The sequence below is a fragment of the Diachasmimorpha longicaudata genome, chromosome 17 (assembly GCF_034640455.1).
Source record: "Diachasmimorpha longicaudata isolate KC_UGA_2023 chromosome 17, iyDiaLong2, whole genome shotgun sequence".
Classification (NCBI taxonomy): domain Eukaryota; kingdom Metazoa; phylum Arthropoda; class Insecta; order Hymenoptera; family Braconidae; genus Diachasmimorpha; species Diachasmimorpha longicaudata.
In genome coordinates, this window is record NC_087241.1 from 2,278,202 (window position 1) to 2,305,960 (window position 27,759).

General features: G+C 35.8%; 4 protein-coding genes across 5 annotated transcripts in view; all 4 read left to right on the top strand.

Moving 5' to 3' along the window:
* LOC135170393 (trace amine-associated receptor 9) overlaps positions 1–5,900 on the top strand; it is a 43,365-nt gene extending 37,465 nt beyond the window's left edge. Inside the window, exon 9 of the mRNA XM_064136168.1 lies at positions 61–5,900. Within this exon, the coding sequence (XP_063992238.1) occupies positions 61–191 (131 nt within the window). The 3' untranslated portion in view covers positions 192–5,900. The remainder of the gene's footprint in view (positions 1–60) is intronic.
* A 2,612-nt stretch (positions 5,901–8,512) lies between these two features.
* On the top strand, positions 8,513–13,130 carry LOC135170550 (polymerase delta-interacting protein 2). 2 transcript variants are annotated; one of them, XM_064136483.1, is made up of 7 exons: positions 8,513–8,982; positions 9,151–9,306; positions 9,641–9,740; positions 10,789–11,130; positions 11,854–12,059; positions 12,374–12,974; positions 13,051–13,130. In XM_064136483.1, exons 1-6 carry the CDS (start codon positions 8,885–8,887, stop codon positions 12,483–12,485), a joined length of 1,014 nt encoding a protein of 337 aa, XP_063992553.1. In that variant the 5' UTR covers positions 8,513–8,884; the 3' UTR covers positions 12,486–12,974; positions 13,051–13,130. The 2 variants fall into 2 exon arrangements, with proteins under 2 accessions (XP_063992553.1, XP_063992554.1); XM_064136484.1 differs by having other exon boundaries at positions 13,075–13,130.
* Positions 13,131–13,464: 334 nt separating this feature from the next.
* On the top strand, positions 13,465–17,542 carry LOC135170552 (CLIP domain-containing serine protease B4-like). Its single transcript, XM_064136490.1, has 3 exons — positions 13,465–13,606; positions 14,188–14,523; positions 16,816–17,542. Exons 1-3 carry the CDS (start codon positions 13,489–13,491, stop codon positions 17,205–17,207), a joined length of 846 nt encoding a protein of 281 aa, XP_063992560.1. The 5' UTR covers positions 13,465–13,488; the 3' UTR covers positions 17,208–17,542.
* A 334-nt stretch (positions 17,543–17,876) lies between these two features.
* On the top strand, positions 17,877–27,617 carry LOC135170547 (esterase FE4-like). Its single transcript, XM_064136478.1, has 8 exons — positions 17,877–18,184; positions 22,343–22,468; positions 22,541–22,700; positions 23,524–23,900; positions 25,058–25,229; positions 25,694–25,887; positions 26,165–26,309; positions 26,974–27,617. Exons 1-8 carry the CDS (start codon positions 17,990–17,992, stop codon positions 27,273–27,275), a joined length of 1,671 nt encoding a protein of 556 aa, XP_063992548.1. The 5' UTR covers positions 17,877–17,989; the 3' UTR covers positions 27,276–27,617.
* The last annotated feature ends 142 nt before the right edge of the window (positions 27,618–27,759 follow it).

Below are 27,759 nucleotides of genomic sequence, written 5' to 3' on the forward strand. Positions count from 1 at the left end.
TGAATCAGTATTTAAATCCCTCCACCTGGTATTTCACCCTAACGACACTTTCTCCTCAAGGTATGGATCGTTGCTCCTTGGACCAGTGCTCAATAGCCCGATGCTCAACACCATCATTGATTCACACACCACCGCCACTTCCCTGGGAATCGAATAACAGTTTATGCAATAGTGAATTGTCAAATACGTGAGGTAGAGACGTCGCCACGCAGACGGAGGACGTTTTGTCACCCGATGAAACTAGTTAGTATTGCGTGGCGACGGTATTATTAGTGTCTTATGAACAACTTTATCAGCGTGTGGATGTTAGTACTGAAGTTGATAGCTATTCCCGAGTTATTGAAATTTCGAGAGTCCGGGGTGTGGAATACACCTGGCATCACGAGCCTGATGCTCGTGGAGATAGATTGACTAACGGTAGTGAGAGTTATTAGAGTGATTATGAGCCCAGAGTATTCAACGAAAGCCATTTTATAAGTGAATAGTAATCGAGGGGCTGCACATTCTTAAATCGCGGACGGAGAGAAAAGTCGGTAAAAATTACTGTGCCGCACAGAGAGAAAATTTCCGTTCAGTAAAAATTACGTAGCTTTTTCGTTATTCGGGAATGAAGTAGTGCGGATATAGGAAATTTTACCGAATGATCCTGGAAATATTTCCGAAATTTCCGTCATTTTTCTCTGAATTATCTGGTAAAATCACGATACGGTCAGGAAAAATTTCCAAGTTCATTACCTAAGCAGTTAGTGAACTGCGAGTTTCGTATTTTTTTCCGAATATTTCTGTCCACATAAAGTGTCCTATCAATACCGTAAATTAGATAATTAATGATATGTGACTTCGTAAAATTTACTAAACAGCACTATAAAATTTGAAAATTATTTTTCATTTGAAGTTGAATGAAAAATCGATAGAAATCTCGTAAAATTCTTATCTGAATCAGTTTATTTTATTGTGCCTTCTTTAATTTTTTACTGAACGCCGAATGTAGCCGAGTATTGCCGACGTTGGACTTCGTCACAGGAAATATTATTATTGCACGAGACTTTGAATTTTCACGAGGCCCATATAGAGGTTATCCCAAGTCGATAAAGAAATTTTACAGATCGTCCTAGTAATTTTTCTCACTCCTGCAATTTATACCGAAATTATAACGCAGCAAAAAAAATTCGAAGATAATTATAATCAGAGAGAAAAAAACCCGGTGCAGCACAGTAATTTTTATCGGAATCACATGATAAAAAGTCTCAGATATTTCTCTCCGTGCACCGCACAGCAATTGTTCGATAACTCATTGTGATTGGTTAACGATGAGCCCCGAATATATCCGATTATTGCCGACGTTGGGCACCGTCATGGGACCTATTGCATCAGCCGTTTAACGTCGCCCACTAGACTTTGAATTTTTACGAGGCCGATATAGAAGTTTTCCCTAGTCGATAAAGAAATTTTACTGGGCCGCATAGTAATTATTCTCAGGCTTGCAGTTCGCGTCGAGATTGTAAGACAGCCCAGTAATTTATATCGGAATCACATTGTCGAAGGTCACACGTAATCTAGGATATGCGAAATTAAATTTCATGATAAGTGCGAGTTTAAAGTGAAAGTGTACATAACTTGTAATATTTTTTTGGTAAAAATTACCCCCTCGCATTAACACTCATTATTGGGGACAGGTTGTTTTATCATTTGCCCCCAACCGTTGACAATTTGTACGTCGTATTTTGTCGTTTCCTCGCGAAGGTCACATCGTCGAGTCACGGAAAGAGACGAATCGAGGGTTAATGCGACCCGACAGCTCAGCTATTTTGTTATCGATTGTGTTATCGATTATCGATAAATTTTCTTTCTCATTGTTATTTTACATCGCTTCGATCGGTTTAGCATATGCTGCGATGGACTTCGACTTTGAATTGTTAGATCGCACCACTTTACCCGGCCGGGTCTTCGACCCGAAACCTTTCGCACGTCAGGTCACGTACTTACCGACCGAGCGAAGCCTCAGGGCTAACCCATGGGTTTGTACAGTATAAATGAACATTACCAATGTGTTGATAACTAGAATTCTCATTTTGACAATGTGAATACACTGCCTTTTGATAATATTGAACCAACATTATTGGTGTTGATGAATTATGGAAGTAATTGTCTAGTTGTCTGAGAATATTTATCTGTATTCTCTGTATCGAATAGAGAAATTGTGCAGCTCCACTGGAATCCGTGAGCTCCTCTGGATTCATCGAAAGTATTCGAAGGAAAAATTCGGAATTTAAGTAGTCGCGGGCACGAGTCTGATCACCTTTAGGGGGCGTGCGACTTACCATCAGAGTAAAAGTTTCAGTCTCATTATTTTTTAGGGTGAATTTTTTTTTTGGAAAAATGAATTCTCATGCCATCGAGAACGATGTTACACAGAACCTAACACTTTGTGTTTTCCAAAATAAATATTTTATCCCATAAAATAATCGGATTGGAATTTTTACTCTGATGGTAAGTTAGATGACGACTTGAGAATTTCTGCGTAATTTGGGTACGTTATTAATTTGTTTGGAAGCAAAATTCCGGTTCATCCAGAATTTTGCTATTTTCATATTTTTAAGGATTTTTCATGACTAAAAAAAATTATTTCAGTAAATGCTATGAAAAATATCTTACTTCATATGGTTTATATGGTATATGGTATATGGTATTTGTATGGTTTGAAATGTTTGTTTACAAAAAAATGGATAAAAGGACCTAACGAATTCGCTCGATAGTTCATCTCAATTTTTGTGAACCTTTCCATGAACCTTTGGCGGCGTCTAGTGATATGTTCACTAGAAAATAGTATTCAGAAGTCAATGAAGTGGGGACTTAATATATTGACTGTATGTTTTCGTTTGAATTTTTTCGATTCGATCCTCCGAGTTTTTTCATTTCATTTTTGGGTCATTTTTCATCGGTAAAATAAACCAAAAATCTTCCAAAATTAGCGCAGAGAAAATCAAATGAAGGAAAAAATAATTTTGTTATGGAAAATTGTTCAAACAAACAAAATTGATTGCAGTTATTTAAATATTGGGTAAATATATTCTATTTGAGTAATTTGAAGATAATTACTAGTCAATTACAGATCATCCGATAATTACGACTTGATCTCATATTTAGCTGTCAATTCAACACGAGATCGTGACACGAAATAATCGATATCTCGAAAGTTTAACGTACTTATTCCTGGTTGGTTCAGCCATTGGTTCTGAGGCGGCTAATTTGAATTTAGAATTCATTTAATTTTGAAGTTTTTAATCAAAATTTTTATCATCACAACCCGTTTTCAGTATCGTCCTATTCTAAAAAGGGCAAACATTGAAATTATCGATATCTCGAAAGTCTCTCACGGTTTTTTCTCATTGGTTTAGTCTGAATAGACTAATGTGAATTCAGAACTTAATTAAATTTCGTAATTATCGATCATGATTGTTACAATTACAGCGCACGTTCTCTCTCGTCCCATTACAAAGAGGACATTATAAAGAGGATATCGAAACTATCGATATTTCAATAATCTGTCTCGCTGATTCCTTATTGGTTCAGTCGTCTGAAGCGGGTAATTTGAATTCAGAATAAATTTAATTTCGAAATTTTTAATCAAAATTTTTATTATCATAATGCGTGTTCAGTCTCGTCCTATTCTAAAAAGGGCAAATATCGAGACTATCGATATCTCGAAGGTCGTCTGTGCAATACGGTATTTTCAATAGACGAGACATAGCCGCGCGCCACCGCGCGCGATTTGGTTAATCTTAATTGTTGTGATATTTTTTATTTAAGTCACATTTGCGGTGAGCGCACCTTATTTTAACTACTGTATGAGTAGAGCAGTTGAATTATAGGGATATAAAAAGTCAATGTAATATTTAAATTCAAAATAATTATACCAAAATGATCCTGAAGTAATGGCGTATGACGTTGAACACGTCATCATTTGGTAAACATGGATCTTTAAAAATTGCTGATATATTCACAGCTGATCTATTTCCCACTTGTAGGCAACATGCAAAATTTTAAATGTCTTGAAGCTGTAAGACGACTTGGAAAATACAGGAGTTTCGATAACATATAGATATTTACATTTGATGAGTAACTTGTTTCATTTCCATTTTCTAACAAAGTTTTTATTTTCTACTAATTAACTCATCCTTTGACTTGATTTACTTGATACTTGTGTACTTGTGAAATTCAAATTTTGCCACTGTGAATGTATCTACCAATCACGAATAAGTGTTACGGAATTTCGATATGTTCGATTCGATTCGAGATTTGAGGTGTATGTCCTTTTTACAAAAGGAATAACGTCTCATATTCAACGAAATACACAGATTAGATTCCCCGTTCACGGAAATAAATTTTAGGTAAAAATTAGCTCTGAAGGGTGAAACAAGGGACGAGGGATGAAGATTAGTTTTATCGCAAAAATCACCCTCCCAAGTCCATTTTTCCCCACAAAACTTAACCTAAAAACCGGTTGATCGTCATTCCCTCCCACGTTTCGCCCTCTAGAGGTCTAATTTTTATCCAAAATTTCTTCTCGTGTACAGAACTCATTTTTACCATCAACAGCGAATTCGTCAGGTTCCACCAAATATTCACTAATTTTCCGAAATTGATGAAATATGAAACTTGAAGAAACCACCAAAACTCTACAAAAACATCTGGAAAATTTTGTTGTGAAGTCTTCTTTGACATTCCAAAATGTCAAATGCAAGTTCTTCAGAGCGATGATACCCCGCCCCTGAAAACAGAAATTTCATGATAAAATAACTTGTGCCAGAACGAACAATTATGAAATTTATAGACTGAACAGTGATGGTGCTAAGGCGACACTGTAATAACGACCCACCACAATTGTGGAGAATGTTCTTATCCGCTGAGTTCCATTTAGAAATGGATCATTATCAGCGACACCAGCTGTATCTACGCACACTGAGGAAAATGAACCTCCTGTTCCTCTCCTCCTCCCCGCCCCTCTAGTAGAATAAGTGCCGATAGTGTCAGCCGCTGATGAGGGAGAATTATTGCTATTCAGTAAAGAGTTTTATCACTTTATCACACGACATATAAAATATTATGAAGTGAGAGAACACACGGAGAGAAAAGTCCCATAAAAATTACTGTTTCGGGCCCTGAATGGAGATGTAAAATGTTAGAAAATTGTAATATGTTTTATTCACAAATAAAAATTCTTATTAATAATATAATTTTTGTAGTACATGATGTGATTAATGGTATGTGGTTTCGTAAAAGTGAAGGAATAGCACTAAGGGAACGATATTTTGGAGGGAAATTGGGCCCGTAGAGGGTCAACCGTGGAGTGAAATGATGATTAACCAGTTTTTAAGTGAAGTTTTGTTGGAAAAATTGGACTTCAGACCCGAATTTTTGGGATAAAACTAATCTTCGTCCCCCGTTTTGCCCCCTGGAAGTCCAATTTTTACCTAAAATTTGTTTTCGTGTATAAAATTTGAAAGGCTATCACGAGGGGCGCTCATTTGAAAATCTGATGACACAGATATTGACGATTTCATATGATTTCACGGAAGTTTTTCAAGAATTTCACGACTTCAATTGATTTTAAATTTTCGATTGCACGAATTCCATAAAAGGGAGGGAATTAATTTAGAGATCTCTTGCCATTTTTACTTCGTGACATACCACAGATGAGTTAAAAATAGTATATCGTGGTTCTGGGGAAAAAGTAATTGTGACACGTGAATGATAATCATATTAATTAGTAAATATTTAACTCTCATGTGGCTCATTATATTTTACTATTTTAGGGACTGAAAAGTGCGATTCGAACTTCGCTTCGCTCGACTAGATCGCACTTTTCAGTCCTTAAAGGATCAAAATGACTTCCTTATTAGTATAATATTCAAATAAAATTCGTTAGTTGCCCATTACACAATTTCCTTGATAACAATCTCAATCATCCGAAATCGACGAAATCCCTTCACTAGATAGTTTCACTAGATTTCTAGGTATTTCATTTTTAAGTGACGCAGTGATTTCAGAAATGACTGGCCCCTCAGTCTACCATTTTTTATTTGATTAAAAAAGAAAAGTTGACAAAAATGTTTTAAATATTGTTGTCCAGATCAGTTCATTTTATTATACTTTCCTTCATTTTTTACTTTAATAACTCATTGTGATTGGTTAACGCTGTGCGCCGAATATACCCGATTATTGCCGATGTTGGGCCCAAGGACGATTGACTGAAGTAGAGGTTCAGTTCTGGGGATTTGAGTGACTTCTTGAGCTCGACTTCTCCACAGCCGTCAGCGCCATAAAAAAAAAAATAATAATAATAATAGTAATAACAGCTTCGCATCCTGGTCTCTATTCTTCATGGAGGCCGAAATAAAAATTATCCCAAGTCGATAAAGAAATTTTACTGTAGAATAGTAATTTTTCTCAGGTCTGCATTTTACGTCGATATTACAAGGCGACACAGTAATTTTTATCAGAATCACACAATAAAAAATCACAAATTTTTCTCTCCGTGCACTCACTAAGAGATGTTATTGCGCTGTGGTGAATGATTTAAAAAAATGTACATGAATGTGGATGTGGCATGTCATAAGAATTATCGAGATTAATTTTTGAATAGAAAAAATTGTGTTATGGTAAATCGCATGGATCAGCTTCGGAGAGGTCATAGTTGTAATTGGAGAATTTATGGATTTGAAAGATTGATGATTACGATAATATTAGTGTATATTTAGATAGAAAATAAAGTCCATTCGTTTTATGAAAACTGTATTGAATGTAATCCTTGAAAATCCCAATTGAAACTCAAAATATTTTTCTTATTTTGTTTTTTTTTTAAACTTGACGTAAATGCAGCGAATATTATTAATCATAATCTGAAGTTTAATTTAAGTACAAGAAGGGAAATAGTTTAATAAGAATTGAACGAAAGTTCTGTAATTTTTGAGTGAGAAAAAAGGTCCGATGAACAATACGAAGGGTTCAATAAAAAATAACGATCCGTCAAAATGACGTAACGCGCTGCGTACTATTTACGGTGTGTTCTCCACTTTCTACTGGATCTTCCGTAATTATAATCGAATATTCATTCTCGCTTACGAATTACTGAACTTATTACGTAATTTTTACTGAATATTTTTTTTTCAAGCCCGACATGTAAAGCGACAGGGTTCACTAATCGAAACTGCCGAATTTCATGGAGATAATCGATCATTGGACAATCGATAATCGGATTAGGACAAAACGACACGGAAAGAGAAGTCTGAAAAATTACTGTACCGGACACTAGAACCGAAGTGCAAATTACTAGAATATTTTAATGTGTTTTCGTAAGTAATTGGGGATGAAAAATTTCAAAGAAATTAAAAATTACTGTGGGTTAGACGCCGCTGGCATAATGTCATTGGATGCGATGTTACCATCGACCGGAAAAGGCAGCTGCAAAAAAAAATAGTTTTAAGACGGTAAAGAAAAATTATTGGTATATTACCGACGAAATCTACCGGTAAAAATGATTTCTAAGGTAGAGCTATGGTCCCTGTAATCGATAAGACAGATCTAGTCAAGAGGGTTTTTTCGACTCCTTTAATTTGTTCCACTTGTTCTTACATTTGGTTTCATTAATTGTGTCTCTTAAACCCTTTACTAAACGTTCATAGTGGCCCCTATGCGCCAGAGGTAGAGACCTGCACAACTTTCAAAGCCGATTGCCGTCAGTTGATGAATTACCTACGAAGAGGGTAAGTGACCATCACCGCATGTCGATAACTGATATTGAAATCTTCTTTATCTGCCCTCTAAAAACCAGCTCAGTCAGCGGATCCGGTCGGTATCCTACCGATCGGAGGGTAGAGCTATTTTACTATCAATATTTTCGATTAATTTCGGATTTGAGCACAGAGGATTGACTGAAGTAGAGGCTCAGTTCCAGGGGCTTGAGTGACGCCAGCGGCACCGTAGTATCTCACCCCAGAAGAGGGAGGGCACCAGCTACAATGCTGGCGTGTCTGCCCTTCAGTCGACTCAATAATTCCTCAGTGGCAGTCCCGCTGTCAGAGGGACTAATTAAAAATGGAGGTGTAGTCCTCTGCCTCACCGAAATACTTTTTTTCCATTGAAATTAGATAACATTAGGATGAGCAGGAAGGAGGATATGAAGATGCTTCATTGGAAATTAAGGAGATTGGGAAGGCGTCATTCCAAACCTAACTACCATTTTTTTTTCAACTTTTTGGCAGAACAATTCAATGGTTTCTTGATTCGGGGTTTCAAAGAAACTCTGAAAATTAGAATTTCGTGTAGTAAGATAGGGATCAAGAATTATTTGCAATTAAAAAAGGAGAGACACTCCAGCATTGCGTGTGGCGCCCTGCCTCCCTTGGGGTGAGGTACTACGATGCCGCTGGCGTTACTCAATCTCCCAAAACTAAGCCTCTACTTCAGTCAATCCTCTTTGGACCTTTGGATGTGAAGATGCAAATGAAATTGTTTAGATAATTACTTCAGGTTCAAATTTTTAGGAAAATCTCCACAGAACATTGTGACCTGCCTAGGGACCCTAATTGTTACTAGACCTCTATACAACAGTAAATACAGAAAACTTCGCCGGCCGTAGTTTTACGCACTTCCTACCGAGCACTCTATTCCCCCAGTGTTTTCAGTGTTATTTTCCGAATTGCGCATCAACTAAATCTTGAACATATTCGTCCAATAACAAAGTGTTAATAATCAGAACCTCCTACAAATACTGATGGGCTTCCATGGCCATGTGAGTTGTCACACTTGACAAACGAAAAATCGGCATTTCGTTCACCCCCTTTGGAGTTCATAAACAAAATTACTAAATTTTTTATCGATTATGGAATTAATGCGCATATTTTTAAATCGTAAATTAAAACGTAGTCTACTAGATGTTACGAATAAAGTGTTGAGTATTCAGAGTGCGAAATACATAAGGTAAATGACATTACGTAAAATCACCGAATATAACCTACAAAATTATGTTTTTCTTACTAGAGAATTAAATTATTAGTTGTGATGACTGTCCAGGACTGGACCATTGGTGTTAATTCTTGTTTGTTGAAGGGAAAGGGGAGTTGATTGAGAGGAATGATTTTATTCCAGATTGGCAGAAGTTGGAAAATTAGAGACTCCGAAATTGCAAGGGAAATATGAGACCGGACAGCTAATACTCCATCGTGTGTTTGGGTATCGTGGGGTTATTCTGTTTCCATGGCTTGCAAGGGTCTACGACAGGGATCTACCCAACAGGAAAGATGGGTGAGATTTTGACGTTAATTCTTTCGCGTCTTTCCATCTTGAAAAAACCTGATTTTTGTCAAGGACCAGGTAACTGCTGCAGTTTGTGATCAGTCGAACCCAGGGGTAGGAGTGAATAAGAATAAGAAGAGTGGACAATGCACCCCTAGTTTTAATTTTAATTTCAATCTGCTTGTTATTTAATTATATTCTAATCAAATCCTACAAACTTAATCTTAACGATAATTTATCTCAATCGAACTGTTTTCATTAGTCCATTTCACGACAGTTTCAGTTGTCTTTTTTCAATGTTTTTTAGTCTTTAAGGGAATTTATTGACTGCGGTATCTTTCAGAGACGATGAGAATAATTACAACAGTGTTGGAAAGGAGGTAAAGGGGCGAACACACACATTTTATCAGGTTTTGATTGATCAGAGGGATTGTCCATTTATTGTGAGTATTCATCATCATTATATCACTATTACGTGACATTATTGTTTCATAATAATAATGCGATAAAACTTTTAGTCTCCAATTTTCAATTTTTTCTATTTTCACTTCTGAGGGGGAGCATTGCTATAGCCCAATCCGCACCTAAATAAAAATCCATCTTTGCTTTTATAAATTTAAAAATACAAAAATTTTTCAAAATATCTATGCGTACCCCCCCTGACTGGGGGGGGGGTCACGCATAGATATTTAGTTAAGAAAAAATATAGGTGGGTTACAAATTTTAAAAGATTTGAAATTTTGTCAAATAGTTGGTAAGAGTTGAAGCTAAATCTGAACTCAGATTAAGCTCGATCGGTGCGGCTGTTTTTGAAAACTTGCGATTTGTTTATAAATCGTTTTTCCGAAATATCTTCAAACCTAATCAAGGTATTCAACTTTTTCTTCTTCCGTTTTTTTCATCGTCATTAGGTCTATCGGAGTCAATCAAAAATTGGGAAGTGAACCCTGGAAGAAATCACAGTTATCGTCATTTTTCTGTTTTTGAAAAAAAATTGTTCGCCTTCTCAACGGCGAAAAAATCGAACTATTAACTTGAAATGCGTACGAGATCTTACTGTTAACACTACAACGAATGGTATTAACAATCAACTCCGTTGACGTAGTAGTTCCGGAGATACTCAATTTTTAGTGTAAAATGATTATGGGAAATATCTCAAAATTGACTGGATTGAATTCGTTTTTTACATAAAAACTTTGTCTTGTGTTATTCATCATCTCTCCTCCTCAGTAGTTCCGTTAAAGATCAATCGAATGCAAAAAATAATAGAATAATAAAACAGGCGGATAAAATTAACATAAAATATTTATAAAAAAATATTAAATATTCTAATAGTGATTGTGTTTACTACAGTATAATGTCGAAAATGCCAAGAAAAGACAATTAAATAAAACAGTATTTCTTAATACAGTAATTAAATTGGCACCATTGACAGGCATTCCCACATAATAATCTCATTAACGCAAAAGTCTCCCTAATTTATCATTTCAGAGAGCTCAGACCGAGGCAGTGACTTTTCTAGGGAACAATGAAAGCAGCAGAAGCCTATATGCAATACCAGGTCTAGATTACGTAGCCCATGAAGATATATTGCCCTATTCAACAAATGATAAGACCGCTCTTCAGCATGAATTATTCGATAAATTTTTGACCTTTCATCCCGGGAGAGAACCACCTTTTGTGGCGCAGGAAACGCTCAGAGCATGGCAGGAGAAGAATCATCCCTGGTTGGAGCTGTCAGACGTTCACAAGGAGACGACAGATAGCATTAGGGTCACTGTCATCCCCTTCTACATGGGGTGCAGGGAGACACAAACTACATCAGTTTACTGGGTTCGTAAAAAAAAACCTGCAATATTTGTTTCTGTTAATTTTTCATTTTGTTAGAAAAGATCACGCGCGTCTGACTCGCTCTTATCCCTCACGTGGAAGCTATAAATAAAAGTCGAAAATCAAAAAAATATAGTAATCCAATAATCGATTATTCACTGTCATAATCGATTTTCTCTTTCTGAAAAAAATTATAATACAGAAACATATTGCAAAATGTTTTCGTCTGAAAATAAAACATTAGATATGTGAATCCTTTTGTTAATAAACAGAAACAAAAATATTTACTTTTCATTTTTATGTAGTTTAAATAATTATGTAAAATATGTTACTATTATTTTATACATATGTATATCTGTATATAGGTAGATAGATAATATAATCAGATCAAAACGAATATAAAGATCTAACAGCCACCACAGGAACCGCCACATAAATCTCGACTACATATATTTATTTATTTTTTTTATTAAACGTTGAAAGAAATGTTTTGTTTAATCTTTTAGAGAAATGGAAATAAGATGCTTTTGTTAGGTACAAGTAATAGATTAAATGAAAAATTCCACAGAGACCTCCAAATGTGGCAAATGTTCAGGAAGATTACGTACCGAGAAAATTTTGGGCAAAAGTTCCTTTTATGAATCGGATTAAAACTCCTTTAACAATTATTTACTTATTTATCTATTTATCTATTTATTTATTTATTTATTTATTACATTATACTAGTGGCGCTACTGCATTCGCCTTGAAAATCTCGGCCCCCTCAGTGTACAACTTCGAGAAAGACATTGGCGGATATTCAGTCTGTCTGGTACCTTGGAGACAGTCCGGGGTAGAGGTGTCGTGGGTCAGGAACCAGTTCTTTCAAAAACCCTCCCAGCCTTTCAATACAGCAGTCACGTCAGTCTTCAAGCCCCCAGTGGTCACATGTGGTATGTTAATCTCTCCAAACTCATAATTTGTAAGATTACAAGTATGATACGCAGGAAAAAATCACACAACTCTGCTAAATTCTCTCTAATTGTTACAAAAAACGAGGAGAATTACCTATAAACAATTTTATTATGAACCCTGGAAAAACCTTAAATATTTATTTTGCATATAATATACAATAAAAAAGTTCTATGGCCCAGTTTTCAAATACTTTTATCTTGTATTGAATATTTACGGTCATTGAACGAAAAGTGACACTTTTATAAAAATCATCATTTTGAGAATTAAAAATTGAAGAAAAAACCATTTCCAGGGGAACTTTCAGGATGGAAAGGGAAGATGGCTACACATTCGACTGCAGAATCCCTCCGTTTTCCCTTGAATCCAAAGTGGAAGAACCCACGACGCCTAATGCTGAGTCTTAACTACCCGACCCGAAGTCAAAGAAATCGATGAACGGAAAAACAATTTATGTTAAATCTCATGTGACGCAATCCCTGTGCCTGTAAATAAAAATATTTATCATTAAAATAATATTGTTACTGTGTAGCCATTTAGTACTGAATGAATAAACTAGTGATATTGATTACGTTTGAGTTGTTAATACTGGCAAATGTTGATTAATAAATACAATTAAATGTTAAGGTATTTACGGAGTGGTGAGCGAAAATTGGAAGAAACTGTACCACGAAGTTATTCGACAAGAGCCTTCATCATTTCGTTAGACGTTGGTGTTGTCTTTACCTTTAAATAGAAAGCAACGACTTTTGACAAGAGAATCAACTATAGCCAAATTAAATAGTCCTGTCCTCCCCCCCCCCCCTCGCCATTCGCCTTCATGTCTCCCACCTCTTAAATCAAGGACATGGACTCATCAGTTCCCTTTTAGATCGGAATTGTAGAAGTTTACGAAGGTGAGTACTGCGAAAATTTCCACAGTATCGTAAAAGTGCTGATAACTCACGTTCTGTTAAATATAAATTCTCACAGTTCCATATTTTCGTTACCCTTCAGAGTCACTGACTGGCTTCTAAATGACTCAGGAAGAAAAAAATACATGACTATTAAAAGTGAGTACGTTGAAAATTTAGAGTGGTATCCACTAGTCCTGAGACCAAACAGATTTCATTAAAAAATTCGGATGGGCTGTCAAAAAATTCGAAAATGAGATACTCTAATTTTTGAAGAATTTACGAGACTTTATTATGGAATTCTCTTAAAGATTAAAACGCCCCATCCGAATTTTTAAGGCCCACAATTTGGTCACATGTTGGGGGCACATTATTTTGGGTAAAATTCGCTGTCCGTATTCTGATGAGAGAAAATTTGTATTTTGATTTATTAGAAATAGAAAAGCCCTGATGTATTTTAATGTGTGTATCGACGAGCTGAGGAGTTTACCTGTGGGAATTTCTAAGGAATTGAGTAATGGCAGTTCAGACAATAATCAGTATAATCAAGACTTTTGGAATTTCTGTTTTGTGTCTGAGTATCGGCGTGATATCTGCATCAATACCCTCAGCCGGATTACAGGATAACAAAACCGGTAAGACTCTCATTTCCATATACATCTACCTATATGCAGTACATACGCTTTGCACATAATATTTAAGATTCATCTAAAATTTCATATTCTCCTATTTTCATTTGCATTCAAATAAATTTTGTAAATGTTCAAATTTGAGGTTTTACAGATTAATCACTTCTTAATGAATATTCTGAGATCTACCAAAAGTAGTGAAATTATATAATTTTAAATTATATTATATATATATAGCCTATTAAATTATATATCTAGCGAAGTAGTAAAACGAGATAATTAAGTGACTTTTGACGATTCCTTCGTTTTTAATGAATATCTCGAAATGTAGGAAAGATACAAAAATTTTTATTATAACATTTTTTGTGGAGTGAATCAACCGCTACAATAAATGTTATTACAAAAATTCCGCTATCTCCCTCAGATTCAGAGTTAATTCAGTTTTACCACTTCGCTACTGATGTTATTTTAACAAAACTCATCACCAAGCGAATACCAGAATTGGCACCTAAAAATTGAAAAAAAAATTCTGTGGAACATGTTCGTCCTTGAATCGTCACAGAACTAATCACTATTTCCTTTCTCAGAGTTCGCAGCCCTTTTTGGTGGCCGATATGCTAGACTCGGGCAATTCCCATGGATGGCTGTGATACATCAGTTGATAACGAAACGCGATATTGCGATGTGCAGTGGAAGTGTTATATCAGAGAGATGGATTCTCACTGCTGGTCATTGTATAGCTAACAATCCACAAAGGTTCCTGGTCGTCCTTGGAGACGTTGACAAGAGGAATATCGTTGGTACCAGGTACGAAGGCCCAGGGGTTGCGATGATAACGAAGAAATCAGTGCTTCATCCACAGTATGAAGAATTTGTATGTGACATTGGATTGCTTTACATGCCACGAGATATTAAATTTGGGGGTAGGTTTCATATATATTAAATATCGGAGATTATTTACACTTTCAATATAATTTTCTGCGGCGTTATTTGTAGATTACAGGGGAGGGGAGGTAATAATGAGTTGAGAAGGGGCAAAAAGGGACCGGTAATTTTTTTTATTTTCATATAACTCGACACCAAAATCATGGAGATGTTCATATTTCATTTGTTATTAAACTATGGAGTTATTTTATCCGTGAGTTATTGTATATGAGAACAAAAAGGTGACTGTTCTCCTGATTTTATTTTGATTTATTTATTTAAACTTGTTAAAACCTATAGTTTATAACGTCACAAACATGCATGTGCAGGTATGTTTAGAGTAAATTTTATAAACAATTGCAAAAACATTTTCTGGTGGGCTTTTTACTGTATATTACATTGGCACCCTCGGGAGGGGTTGACCAGCACGGAAAGGAATATTCAATAAAAGTTATGTATTTTTCCGGTAATTTTGGAGTCAAGTGCAGGTGTAGGAATTTTTACGGTACTTTTGCAGAATTTTTCAAAGTTGTTTTCAAATTATTTAATTTTTGAGGTGTATTCTATTGAGGCGAAGGAGGTGTTCATGAATTAGGTGTAAATGTTGTTGACATGAAGTCCTCTCAGAAAAAATATTTTTGTTTAATATTCACCCACTTGAAACTATTTATTTTTTCAAAGTCGAACGCCCCCGATTGAGGCGTAAACGTAAGAAAAATATATATATTTTTTTATTTATTTAAGCTTGATGGAACCTATAGGTTCATAAGGCTACAAACATGTATGTACATATATATTTAGAGTTGAAGAATTTAGTTTTTCTTTATAATATGTTGAGGGATTAATGAGTTATACATTTGTCTGACATTTTTAAAGAAATTTATCGATGATTACCATACATTCTTTATTCAGGTCTTTTAACAGTGATTGATTATGGCATGATGGGGAGGTCCGAGCGATAGATCATGAAATCTCTGTACTATTCGTGAAGAGGACTGTCCCAGAGAACATGATCAAGGTCCTCGCTCGAATGGTCACATCTACAAATGGCAGAATGAATAAGTCCTTTGCGTTTCAGGGAAGAGGCCCGAGGGGCCATTCATTCGTGAAATCACTGTGTCACTTCGGGCTGAAATCATGTTTGAAATCACATGAAATCTCATGAAATCGGTCGAAGTTAATTGCAATCAGAGAAATTCTGGAATTTCATCGATTTCAGGTGACTGCAAATGAAATCACATGAAATCAGTGAAATGCCATGCAATCAGTGAAATCGCATGAACTATAACACCAAAAAATAAATAGAAAATCGTCCGCAGATAAGACAAAAAAAATTCGAATGTATTAAATAGGTGAAATATACACGGAATATTTTCGATGAATTCAACGTGTTTTGCATCGAGGTGTTAACCACCTTTTGTTTTCAACTTCGGACGCTTTTTTTACGGAAAAAAAAACAAATACACAACGCGAGAGGATCGACTCATAAAGTTCTCAGAGAAAATCGATCGACGTATTTTCTCAGAATCCCCCAAATCGACGTTGGACGCGTTTGAACTGGCAATTTCGACCACACGCGAAGTACTACAGTTATTAACGAAACGTCGTCAAATCATTTGAAATCGTGAAATCGTGAAATCACCGGAAAAAAATCCCTGGCAATCACATGAAATCAACGATTTCAAGAAACCATTGAAGTCATCTCGAAATCAGATGAAATCAGCAATCACTGTGTCATCGAATTTTTGAATGAATGGCCCCTCGAAGAGGCCAGATGATAGTGGAATTGTTGAACCAGGATTTCCGTTTGTTGGTGTAATACTCGATTAAATAAATTCGACCTCTGCTACGAGCATCTCCAGTACAAGTTTCAAGCAACTGACTGACCTCCTGTGCACTAAAAGAAAAATATACTTTCCCCAATCATTTTTTTTGACAAACAAATGCCCAAAATTTCTATTCGAAAATCCGCTTAAAATCCTTCTCAGAAGAATATTTAATTGCATTTGTCAAAATTATATTTGTCTCTCAGTGCATGTCCTTTGTGACTGATCTACGTATCACTCATTTGGCTACTGAACTTTTAATTAGTTCCTCAACTGTTCTCCAAGAAGAAAGACCTCAAACAAATAATCTGATGGCTCTGAAACAGATTTATTGCTTCCTAATTCCATATCCCATATTCCAGCATGTGGGTCCCCATGTAACCACCAGAGAACTCTGTAATTGCAAATTTTATTGTAAAACAAATTATCAAAGTTCCTAATAATTTTCTAAACTTATTATTTCAGGTAATATCCAACAAATCGCATTAGCAGGGAGCAGTTATCTGTATAAATCAGTTGTGGGAAGGAAAGCATTAATCGCTGGCTGGGGCCAAACTGGATCACACAAGTCATTACCAAAATTGAAATGGGGTGAATTACAAATAATGAGCAATGAGGATTGCTCCGCCTTCTGGGATGTGGATGACGAACATTTTTGCACAGAGGCGATGATGAAGACTGATACCTGCAGTGGAGACAGTGGAAGTCCTCTGATGCTGGGAACTAATGACGATCCAATTGTCATTGGCGTTGTCAGTTATGGAGATAGATTTTGTCCGAGTTCAGCTCCCGGTGTTTTCACGCGAGTGTCGTCATATATAGGATGGATAAGAAAGGTTACAAGGAAAAGACTTTAAGCACCTGGACCACCTTTTATTCCTTATATTCCTCAGAAATTGACTCATTAAGAGATTGACTGACATTTACTGTACGAAGTACAAAAAAAAATAGACAAATCTAGTACATTCGCTAGATCATTTTATTGAATTGTTGTCAGTTTTTGAATGAGATTATTCTATTGAAATATTTTATGGAAAAAGTAAATGAAATTTGACGGTGTCATACCAATTATGCTTTTTCTGTAAATTCTGTAGAATTTTCACAGCTCAAATTGGATTAGTTGTTTGACAGATTTTTTTGATGACAAAATAAAAATACCACAGTGAGTGAAAAAATTAGTAAATCAAAATAATATGTTTTTGGAACAGTGGCAAAATATATTTTTTAGAAAAAAGTGAATTATCTTTCATTTTAATGGCAATTGGGGTATTGTAAGGCAATAAATTTTGCACAACTTCTCATTGAAAGTTTTAACATGAATATTTAACAATATTCACATAAAAAAGAAGATGAAAATCCGGGGATTTTTGGAATGACCTCTTTCCTCTTAAACCGCTTATGCAAATAGTCGATAAAGCTTGCGATTCTCAGAAGGCCACATCGAATTTTCCTCCTCACACATTTCTGCATTCTGTCTTTGTCTCCTCCTACGATAATACGATACAGTCGTATAGTCCGGTGTTTAGTCCCTCTCGTATCAGTTGTACCGGCGACTGCTACCAAACACGTTCCCCACAACGATCTTCGTAAACAAGACGACAATTGTATTATCTGCATTGATTAGTCACTCTTCATCACCATGAAGTGCCTGTTAATGTGCCTCTGTTTCATCTTCACTGTGTACATTGCCAATGGTGATGATGAATTGCTGGAGATAGTATTACCACTGGGTAAGATCAAGGGATCATTGATGAAATCACGATTGGAGAAGACCATTCATTCGTTTCGTGGCGTCAGATATGCGGAACCACCGGTTGGTCAGCAGCGTTTTAAGGTAATGCAGATGAAAAAAGAACTTACGAAAAATGTAACGAAGTTAGAGGAAAATTCGCGGGTAGAAGATAAATTATTATTGTCCAATATTGGATTATGGACAGGGATTATCTAAATAATATCAGAACAATTTGACTATGAACTTTAATTATTTATTTATCGCACGCAGAAGGTAAATCGTTCTCCTACGATGTCTTCAGAACAACCGACTGTTAGTGACCAAAGTTTTCCACTCTGGACCCATTTCACAAAAGGCCCTTGCTTATCCATTCCTTTGTGTTCCTTCTCTGATTCAGTTTATTGAAACTATTCTAGACATTTTGGTACTGGTGTGAGTCTTCAGAAGAATCATTGAAAGATCTTCAGAAGATTTCCCTGGTGACTCCCAAAAGATTTTTTGGAAGATCTTTAAAAGATAATTCTTCTTTGAAGATATCCCCCGAAGAAATGTTTTTCTCCCTCGAAGATCTTCCATGTATCTTCAGATAAATCATCGAAAGATCTCCCTGAAGCCCCCAAAATATTCTTTGGAAGATTTACTTGGGTAGGAAATACATATCTGCCACTATTTAATTATACGACACGATCTTCATTCAGTTTTTAACATATGCATTTTAGCGAAAGACTCGATGTAATTATAGCTGGGTTGATAATCCGATGTGGTTTACTCGAGAGACGGTTCGAGAGTGTCCCTAGCCCTCGATGCGTCCAGGGTGAGAGGTCTGGCCCAAAGGCCCTTTTGTCTATTGGGTTGTCCACGTGTTGAAGTTTTTAAGTCATAAACAGCCGAAGTGTTTGGGTCGCTTGTTCGAGCTAATGTCAAAATATTCCCCACACAGTTCTGAGAAAAACCATAAAATACTGACATGAACTGAAGACAGCTATGGGCATACGATTAATTTTCGTTCATACATACCAAGCGCTCTAAATACATACATTCCACATATATTTCGCCAGTGCCCTTTGGCCGTTTTATATAGCATATGATCCAGATATATGCAAAATATATTTCCACATGTATTTTTCTTCTGTGTGAGACACCCTGAGCCGGACTCAGGTCCCCGTCTCACGGGTCGTGTCGTTCGGCCGAATGATTGAAAAAATTCGGCTATTGTCGCCAATTAATTATTCAATTGTCGAATACTATAGTATGAGGAGGAAAATTTTTTCCTGGTCGTCATGAGAGGCCTTTTCGTAGAAGGCTTTTGTTAGAAACAAAGACAGGTCTCTATGCCCGGACCACCCGAGTTATTCCATAAACAAGCGAAAGGTGTCGGATACCTTCGGCATCGCAGCGTCCGATTTTCGTATAAAGAAATGACGAATGCAGCGTTGACGATCTTCATGAGGGGTTAGAGATCGAGTCAGGTCGCCTCATGAGAGCGAGTGCACATCGGAACACATCCATATATTATTCAAATTATACCTGTTCTTAATTTATCATAATTATTGTTAAAGCACCTCAAGACGTGACAAGAAGTGTTCAACGAATTTATTTCGAATATTAACTTTTTTAGTGAAAATTTTTACTAAAAGTATCGTAATATTTCGTCGTCCCATTTCGTTTTGTCGTCGAAACGGTTCAATTAATTCGTGATTTAGAAAATGTAATGAGCAAAAAAATGATGATGCAGTGAGACCCATTGACAACTAATAGGGACGATGTGAAGTAGTCGAGTAATTGAGCTAATCTTCTCAGAAATAAAACAAGAAACACCCAATACACCGGTTGTTTGCATAAATTATCCAATAGCACTGCCGTTGGCCGGAAGCAATTTCGTAACAGATCATTATTTGCACACATTGTCGTATTGCACCACCACCGAGGTCGCGTTCTAGTACGTTGGCTTTGTTGAAGTGAATCATCGGAAATTGTCGCAAATTACCGTCTGATTCGTCTTAGCGCAATTGAGTCCTCACGAGGCTTATAAAAAAAAACAAAGGAGTGAATCGTAAGGAGATCCGACAGTTCACACGGTACATCACGAGCATTGTTTATTGTACATTAATCTGTGGAAGAGTGGGGTAAAACGGATCTTCGGCGGAAACTTTTGTTATTTTAGTTGGAGGTGTGTAATGAATTTTCATCGATGGAACGGTCCGTTGATTTGACTGAATAAATTAGGACTCAACTGGATGGCTCATTAGAAAAATTTTAGTTTGATGAGAATCTTCGAGAGATCTTCAGAAGAATCGTTTAAAGATCCTTGATAATTTTTTTAGTGACCCGAAAATATTCGGGGTGGAGTTTAGGAAGACAATTTTTATTTGCAAATATTTTCCAAAGTAAAATTCAAAAAAATATTGAAAAAAAATATTTTTGTCTTGAAATTTTTGTAAGAGACTGTTGGATTCCCAGAAACATCTTGGGATTTTTCTGAAGATTTTTGGAAAATTTAGGCCACAAAAATTTTGTTACGCGGGTAAACTATAAGTAAACGAAATCGTTCAGGTTTTCTAAATAAGAAATTTTATTTATAAACTCTTTCAAATTATAAAATTTTGTTGAAGTTATTGAATGAATTAATTAGGTGACAAATATATAAATGAAATTGATAAGATTTTTTTTATCTTAGTGTGCGTTTGAATTAGGAATACAAGAAATAACAAATGATCATGACTCAACCCAGTCGTAGTGGGAGTTCATAAATTCGTGAATCATCTTACTTAGCGTCACATCGTGTAAAAAAATTTTTGTCTGCTGAAGATCTTTCCGGAATGTTCAGAAGAAGTAATGAAAAATCTTTGGAAGATCCCATTGATGAACCTGCCATTATTTTTTGGAAGATCATTAGGAGACGATCTTACATTTTATTTACATTATTTCAGTTTACAATATTTCACATTTTTAGTTTTTTAAAAACAAGGTTTTAGATGTTTTCATATCTTCGAGACCAATACGTGGACAACCCAATAGACAAAAGGGCCTTTGGGTCAGATCTCTCACCCTGGACGAACCGAGGGCTAGGGACCACCTCGAACGGTCTCTTGAGTAAGCCACATCGGATTATCAACCCAGCTATAATTACATCGAGTCTTTCGCTAAAACGCATATGTTAAAAACTGAATAAAGATCGTGTCGTATAATTAAATAGTGGGAGATATTTATTTCCTACAATAATTAATCATTAATTTTGAACGTTCGCCCTGGTGGACCGGTCCCTGGCTAATCGATTGGGCATCAACTTCAGCACTTGGTCAATGGCTGGTTGATCGTTAATCGATGATTAGGTGGTGAGCAATCGATCTATGGTCGAGTGCTGGTCGATAGGCAGTCGACTGCCACTCGATTCGTCGATCACTAGTCAATGGTCGATAGCTATTCGATTACTAGTGGTTCCATAGATAGGATCTACAAACTAAAAAAATTGAAAAAAATTATATTCTTAGGAAAAATTATATTCTTAAGATGCAAATAATTGGAGTTTACATTTCTATGCGAGAAAATAAAACATTAGGAGTGTGAATAAGTCTTTCCCGTTTTTTTTCAAATTTTGAGCCTTTATTGTGAAAAAATGGTTACAAATGAATTATTGAAAGTATTGGCCATCGTCTTCTTGCGTTTGACACGAATCTTCATCAAACAAAGTCGCCAATTCTTGATCTTCAAAGATTTGCGGCCGCCCGGAACGCTCCTTGTCTTCCACGTCGAAATCACCACTTTTGAAGCGTCGAAACCATCCGCGAACACTTGAATCATCGACACAACCTTCTCCATAAGGTTCCTGAAGCAATCGATGCGCCTCGGCAGCAGATTTCTTCAAATTGAACCAATAAAGTGAAACTTCCCGCAAATGACGTCGACTCGGCTCAAATTTCGATATTTTCACGATATCAAAAATTTATGATGCGAAAAACTTTCAACTAATGTGTTAGTGTGGAATTGTTGACAGATGAATAAGCTTTGATTATGACATATGTAACCATTGAATACTCGCACAGTATTGGTGGCGGCATCTCTTACAAAAAACGGGAAAGACTTATTCACACACCTAATAATAAAACGACGTTCACACGCCTAATCATTTACAATTATCCCATTTCCAATACAAACTGCAATAAAATGACACGCGGAATCTACCCGGTAGCCAGAAAGAATATAATTCATGACCGCAAAAGCCTCAAAAATAAAATTTTTTAAAAATTCTATGAATTCTAGCAAGCCATCCCCGTGAAGCCTTGGAATGACACTTTAGACGCCAGTCAAGAGGGTCCCGCCTGTCCCCAACCCTTCGACGAACATCAGTCTGAGGATTGTTTACGTCTGAACGTTTATACAACGCAGGTGACTAAATACCAGTGGAATTTTTACTCGATAATGACCTTGTAAAATGACCCGTCTATAAAAACATTTCAGTTGCCGACCACAGATGCTGCAGTTAAACGGCCGGTAATCGTGTATTTCCATCCCGGTGGATATTACGGATCATCAGCGCAAAGTTTGATCGACGGTCCTGCGTACTTTATGGATCAGGATATTGTACTCGTGACGGCTAATTATCGTCTCGCATCATTGGGTACGCTCATCTAAATTTTTTCTAGAAAATATTCGAAAATAATTAAATCACTTGATTTAGAAATACCGACCTCTTCAACATGGAATCGATTTCTCCTTTTGTAAAAAGGACATACACCTCAAATCTCGAATCGAATCGAACATATCGAAATTCCGTAACACTTATTTGTGATTGGTAGATACATTCACAGCGGCAAACTTTGAATTTCACAAGTACACAAGTATCAAGTAAATCAAGTCAAAGGATGAGTTAATTAGTAGAAAATAAAAACTTTGTTAGAAAATGGAAATGAAACAAGTTACTCATCAAATGTAAATATCTATATCTTATCGAAACTCCTGTATTTTCCAAGTCGTCTTACAGCTTCAAGACATTTAAAATTTTGCATGTTGCCTACAAGTGGGAAATAGATCAGCTGTGAATATATCAGCAATTTTTGAAGATCCATGTTTACGAAATGATGACGTGTTCAACGTCATACGCGATTACTTCAGGATCATTTTGGTATAATTATTTTGAATTTAAATATTACATTGACTTTTTATATCCCTATAATTCAACTGCTCTACCCATACAGTAGTTAAAATAAGGTGCACTCACCGCAAATGTGACTTAAATAAAAAATATCACAACAATTAAGATTAACCAAATCGCGCGCGGTGGCGCGCGACTATGTCTCGTTTCATATTATTCGTAAGGGAAGGAAATATAACAAATTAAATTAAACTTCAATTTAATTAATTCATCAAATTTTCTAATGATTTTTTTACACATGTTTGCGATTGCAAATATTGAATTAGGATTATCAATGAAATTATTACAGGTTTCTTCAGCACAGGAGATTCACTAGCACCTGGCAACCTTGGCCTGAAAGATCAAGTGGAAGCGCTCCGCTGGGTTCAGAAGAATATCGCAAGTTTCGGGGGTGATCCCGACTCCGTGACAATAATGGGCTACAGTGCTGGGGGATGGAGTGTCACTCTCCACATGGTTTCACCGATGAGCAGGGGATTGTTTCATCGAGCCATCGCCATGAGTGGCTCCGCAACTTATCAGAATCTGCTGCCGACGGATCAGAAACATCTGGCGATTAAGCAGGCGGAAATCCTTGGATGTCCCACAGACACTACCGGAAATATGCTCATTTGTCTCAATACTAAAACGGCCGAGGAAATTGGAAATTCTTCTCAACAATTTTTTGTAAATTCTTGACTACTTTTAGACATTAGAATTCGTTATGAATTCGTGACTCAAAGAATTCGGAATCCTGTGAATTCATGACTTGAGGAATTCAGAATTCTATGAGTTCATGGCTCGGGGAATTTGGAATTCTATGAATTCGTGGCCTAAGGAATTCTATGAATTCGTGACTTGAGGAGATCTATGGATTCGTGACTTGAGGAATTCAGAATACTACGGATTTGTGACCTGAGGAATTCTATGAATTCGAGACCTGAGGAATTCTATGAATTCGTGACTTGAGGAATTCAGAATTCTATGAATCCGTGATTTCAAGAAGTCAGAACTCTATGAATCTGTGACTTGAGAAATTCAAAATTCTATGAATTCGTGACTTAAAGAATTTAGAATACTATGAATTCGTGAATCAGTGATTCGTAATTGTATGATTCTTGACTTGTTCACGAGCTCCTAATACATCAATTTCTGCATTCACGAATTCTGAATAGCAGAAATTCGTGATGATGTCACTCATTCATAATACTAAATTCCAGAATTTTCCTGAAAATTCCTAGTCGTGGAAATTCTTGAATTATTCGTGAATTCGTACATCATTCAATTGTCGTGTTCCTTGGATTCGTGGCAGAACCATTTCCAATATTAGGAATTCCTAATCTGTTCACGAATTCGTCATTTCTCGAATCCCTCACGTGTTCAAAGATTTATGACTTCATGAATCACTGAATTGTTCGTCATCTCACCCTCTAACATCGTAATTATTTCGTAACGATAGAAATTTTTAAGTCACGATTTCATCACTTATTAATCTAATCAGTCTCCGGATTTTTTATCTACTCACAAATTCGTGAATCCGTGAATTTCCAACATATTCACGATTTCTTCGCCCGATAAATTCGTGATACAGTGCTGAGATGTTTATCTTATAAATTCGTAACTGATTTAAAAACACGTAATTTCATGGATTCTTGGTATAAATATTTGTAATACAATTCACTTTTTACTGATTCACGAATTCGTGATTTCATAAATTATCATATCATGATTTTATAAATTCCTCAGCCATTCAGAACGTGGTGATTCCGTAGATTAAAATTTTGAAACTACTCTCTTCGTGACACTGTGACACATTAATTACTTCACGCAATATCGTTTTCCAGGAATGGCATCACGATCCAATATTGGTTTGGCTTCCCGTTGTGGAACCGGAAGTTCCGGGCGTCGAGAGATTTCTCCCTGATCAACCGATAAATCTCATTAGACAGGGAAAGTTTAATGAAGTACCGTTGATAACTGGAGTCACTAAAGACGAATTCGGTGGAAGAGTTATCCGTAAGTAATAATAATTTAAATTCTCTCCATTTTTTAATCCATAAAAAAATGTAACAACACTATCTAACGAATTCATTAGTAAGTTTTCTTGAACGACTATTTACTTTGATCTTTCTATTATTTTTTGGCTGATCCTATAGAAATTTCCCATAGATAATATTTATTTTAAAAAGTTCGATTTTCAATCCATAAAACGAGATTTTTCTATCTAAAAATTACTTCACCTCAATTTTTTTCAGGAGTTTTCATTCTATTTTTTCTTTGCATTAGAAAAGGAATAAAAATGAAAATAATTAGGAAATTTGAGGGAACGAAAGTTTAGACAAAATATCTGGAAAGATAAGTTAAATTGAAAAATCGAATGATTGTTACTTTCGGCGATATGAAATCGACTAAACACTAAATTCAACTAAAATAAGAATAAATTCTAAATTTTTTTATTTAAATTGCTTATCCGTGTGCAGCCGCTGTGGAGGCGGCAAGAGCTGGGAACAACTCCATCTTCGATGACATCAACGTGAACTGGACGAAAATTGCTCCGATTGTTGCTCTCTACGAACGCGATACAGCTAAGTCTGCATCTGTGAGTGAGGAGCTGAGGCAATTTTACTTGAAGGGAAAACCTGCAGGTTTGGACAACTACCAGGGCCTCGCTGAGGTGCGAAATGATTATTAATAAATATTACGTATGAACACATTTTCCAGAAAACTGTAACGAGTTTCCAACACTATAGACTTTCCATCAAAATTATTATCAGTTGATCAATTCTGTTTAAATAATGAACACAAAATATTCTGCACAAAAAGTCAAGGGAACTCAATTGTTCTGTTTAACTTATTAATTGAATCACTATCTTTTAACCTATTCAGATATTTTTTATTTACAAAATTTGTTGGAATGTCATATGCTCACAGCACATTGTCACATTATCTAGATCTGGGCTGACGGTGTCATCGGTTTCTCTGTCCACCGTCTCGCCAAATTGATGGCCGAATTCTCCAGTCAACCGGTGTATTACTACAAATTTTCTTATCAGGGACGATACAGTCACGCAATATGGACTGATAACACCACTTACGGTAAGTCCAGAAATCAAAAGCTAAATTTTCCCTTTAACTTACAATGGCCATCAACTAGACGACGTTCCAACGGAAATCTTCAAGTGCGACATTTCAGCAACTAAACTGTTCCGTCGCGGAATTATTTTTGCAATGTTAAATAATTTTTTCCCAGTATTTTCCTAATCTAGCATTTTTAAATTATCCCGAATGTACATTCATTATCGACAATTCCAAATGTCTCTCATTTACAATTCCACAATTGCACCTTTATTTAGTTCCCCAATGACTAAACTTATTGTCTTTCCAGTCGTATACCTAGTTCCCTATCGTGTTAAATGAAATTGAAATACATCACAACCATTGTTTTTATATTAGTTTTTACGGTTTTGCAAATATTGTAAATATTTACTGTTTTTTCTTCTTCTGATCATAAAAGTTAATTTAAAAAAAAAATACTGGCAGACCCACCTTCGATTCTCGGCTGAATTAAACCAGAAATTGGTTTTCTCTCTAATTCTAATTCTCTTCTAATTTTATTATTATTATTATTATTATTATTATTATTATTATAGAATTTATTTGTATTGTAAAGCAAGATGCACCTAATGGAGGGACTGTATATCCATGAAATTATATATTTTTTCTAACATTATAAATCTTCTTTGTTCCATGTGTCCTGCAGGTGTTGTTCATCACGATGATTTATTGTACTTCTTCAACGTCAGTTTCTTTCCGCACTTAGAGGAAAATGCACCGGAAATTCCCACTGTCGAGCGAGAAACCGCTATGTGGGCACACTTTGCAAAAACCGGTCAACCGATACCCAAGGACAACAAACTGTTTGGAAATACAACGTGGACTGAATTTACGTTGAACAATAATGCGTATCTGGATATTGGTGATGAACTCATAATGAAGACTGGCTTATACAGTGAGAGAATGAATTTATGGGAGAAGTTATTTCCCTTGAACGCACTGCCCTGAAAAAATTATTTTTCTGGTTATTAATATTGTTACCGCTGAGCTTTTATTTTCTTTTTACAATGCTGCAGTACGCTGTTATGAACTATATATTTATTTTTAAAATAACTTCTTGTAATGACGAGCTTGTAATGTTGTGAGGCCAGTCATTAGGGGAAGTAGTTTATTAGAATTATTATTACACTTTCTGGTTGAATTTGTTAATGAAATTGTGTGGGAAAAATTTGCGAAAAGAAATCATGAATATACAACGTTGTTAAAATTTAATTTTGTCCAGAATTGTTATTGTTTAAGCATTCTTTATTTATATATAATTAAATAAAGTTCTTTAGCCTTTTGAAAATATTTTTTGGGTATTACAATTTAACTGAATCTTCCTTAAGGCCCAGGTTGAAGGTGGAATGAAGATGACCGTGTTGATATCTATAATTTTTATTTGGCTTTTGACCGTATGGTATCGAGAAGATGAAAAAGTCGAAGAAGGTGA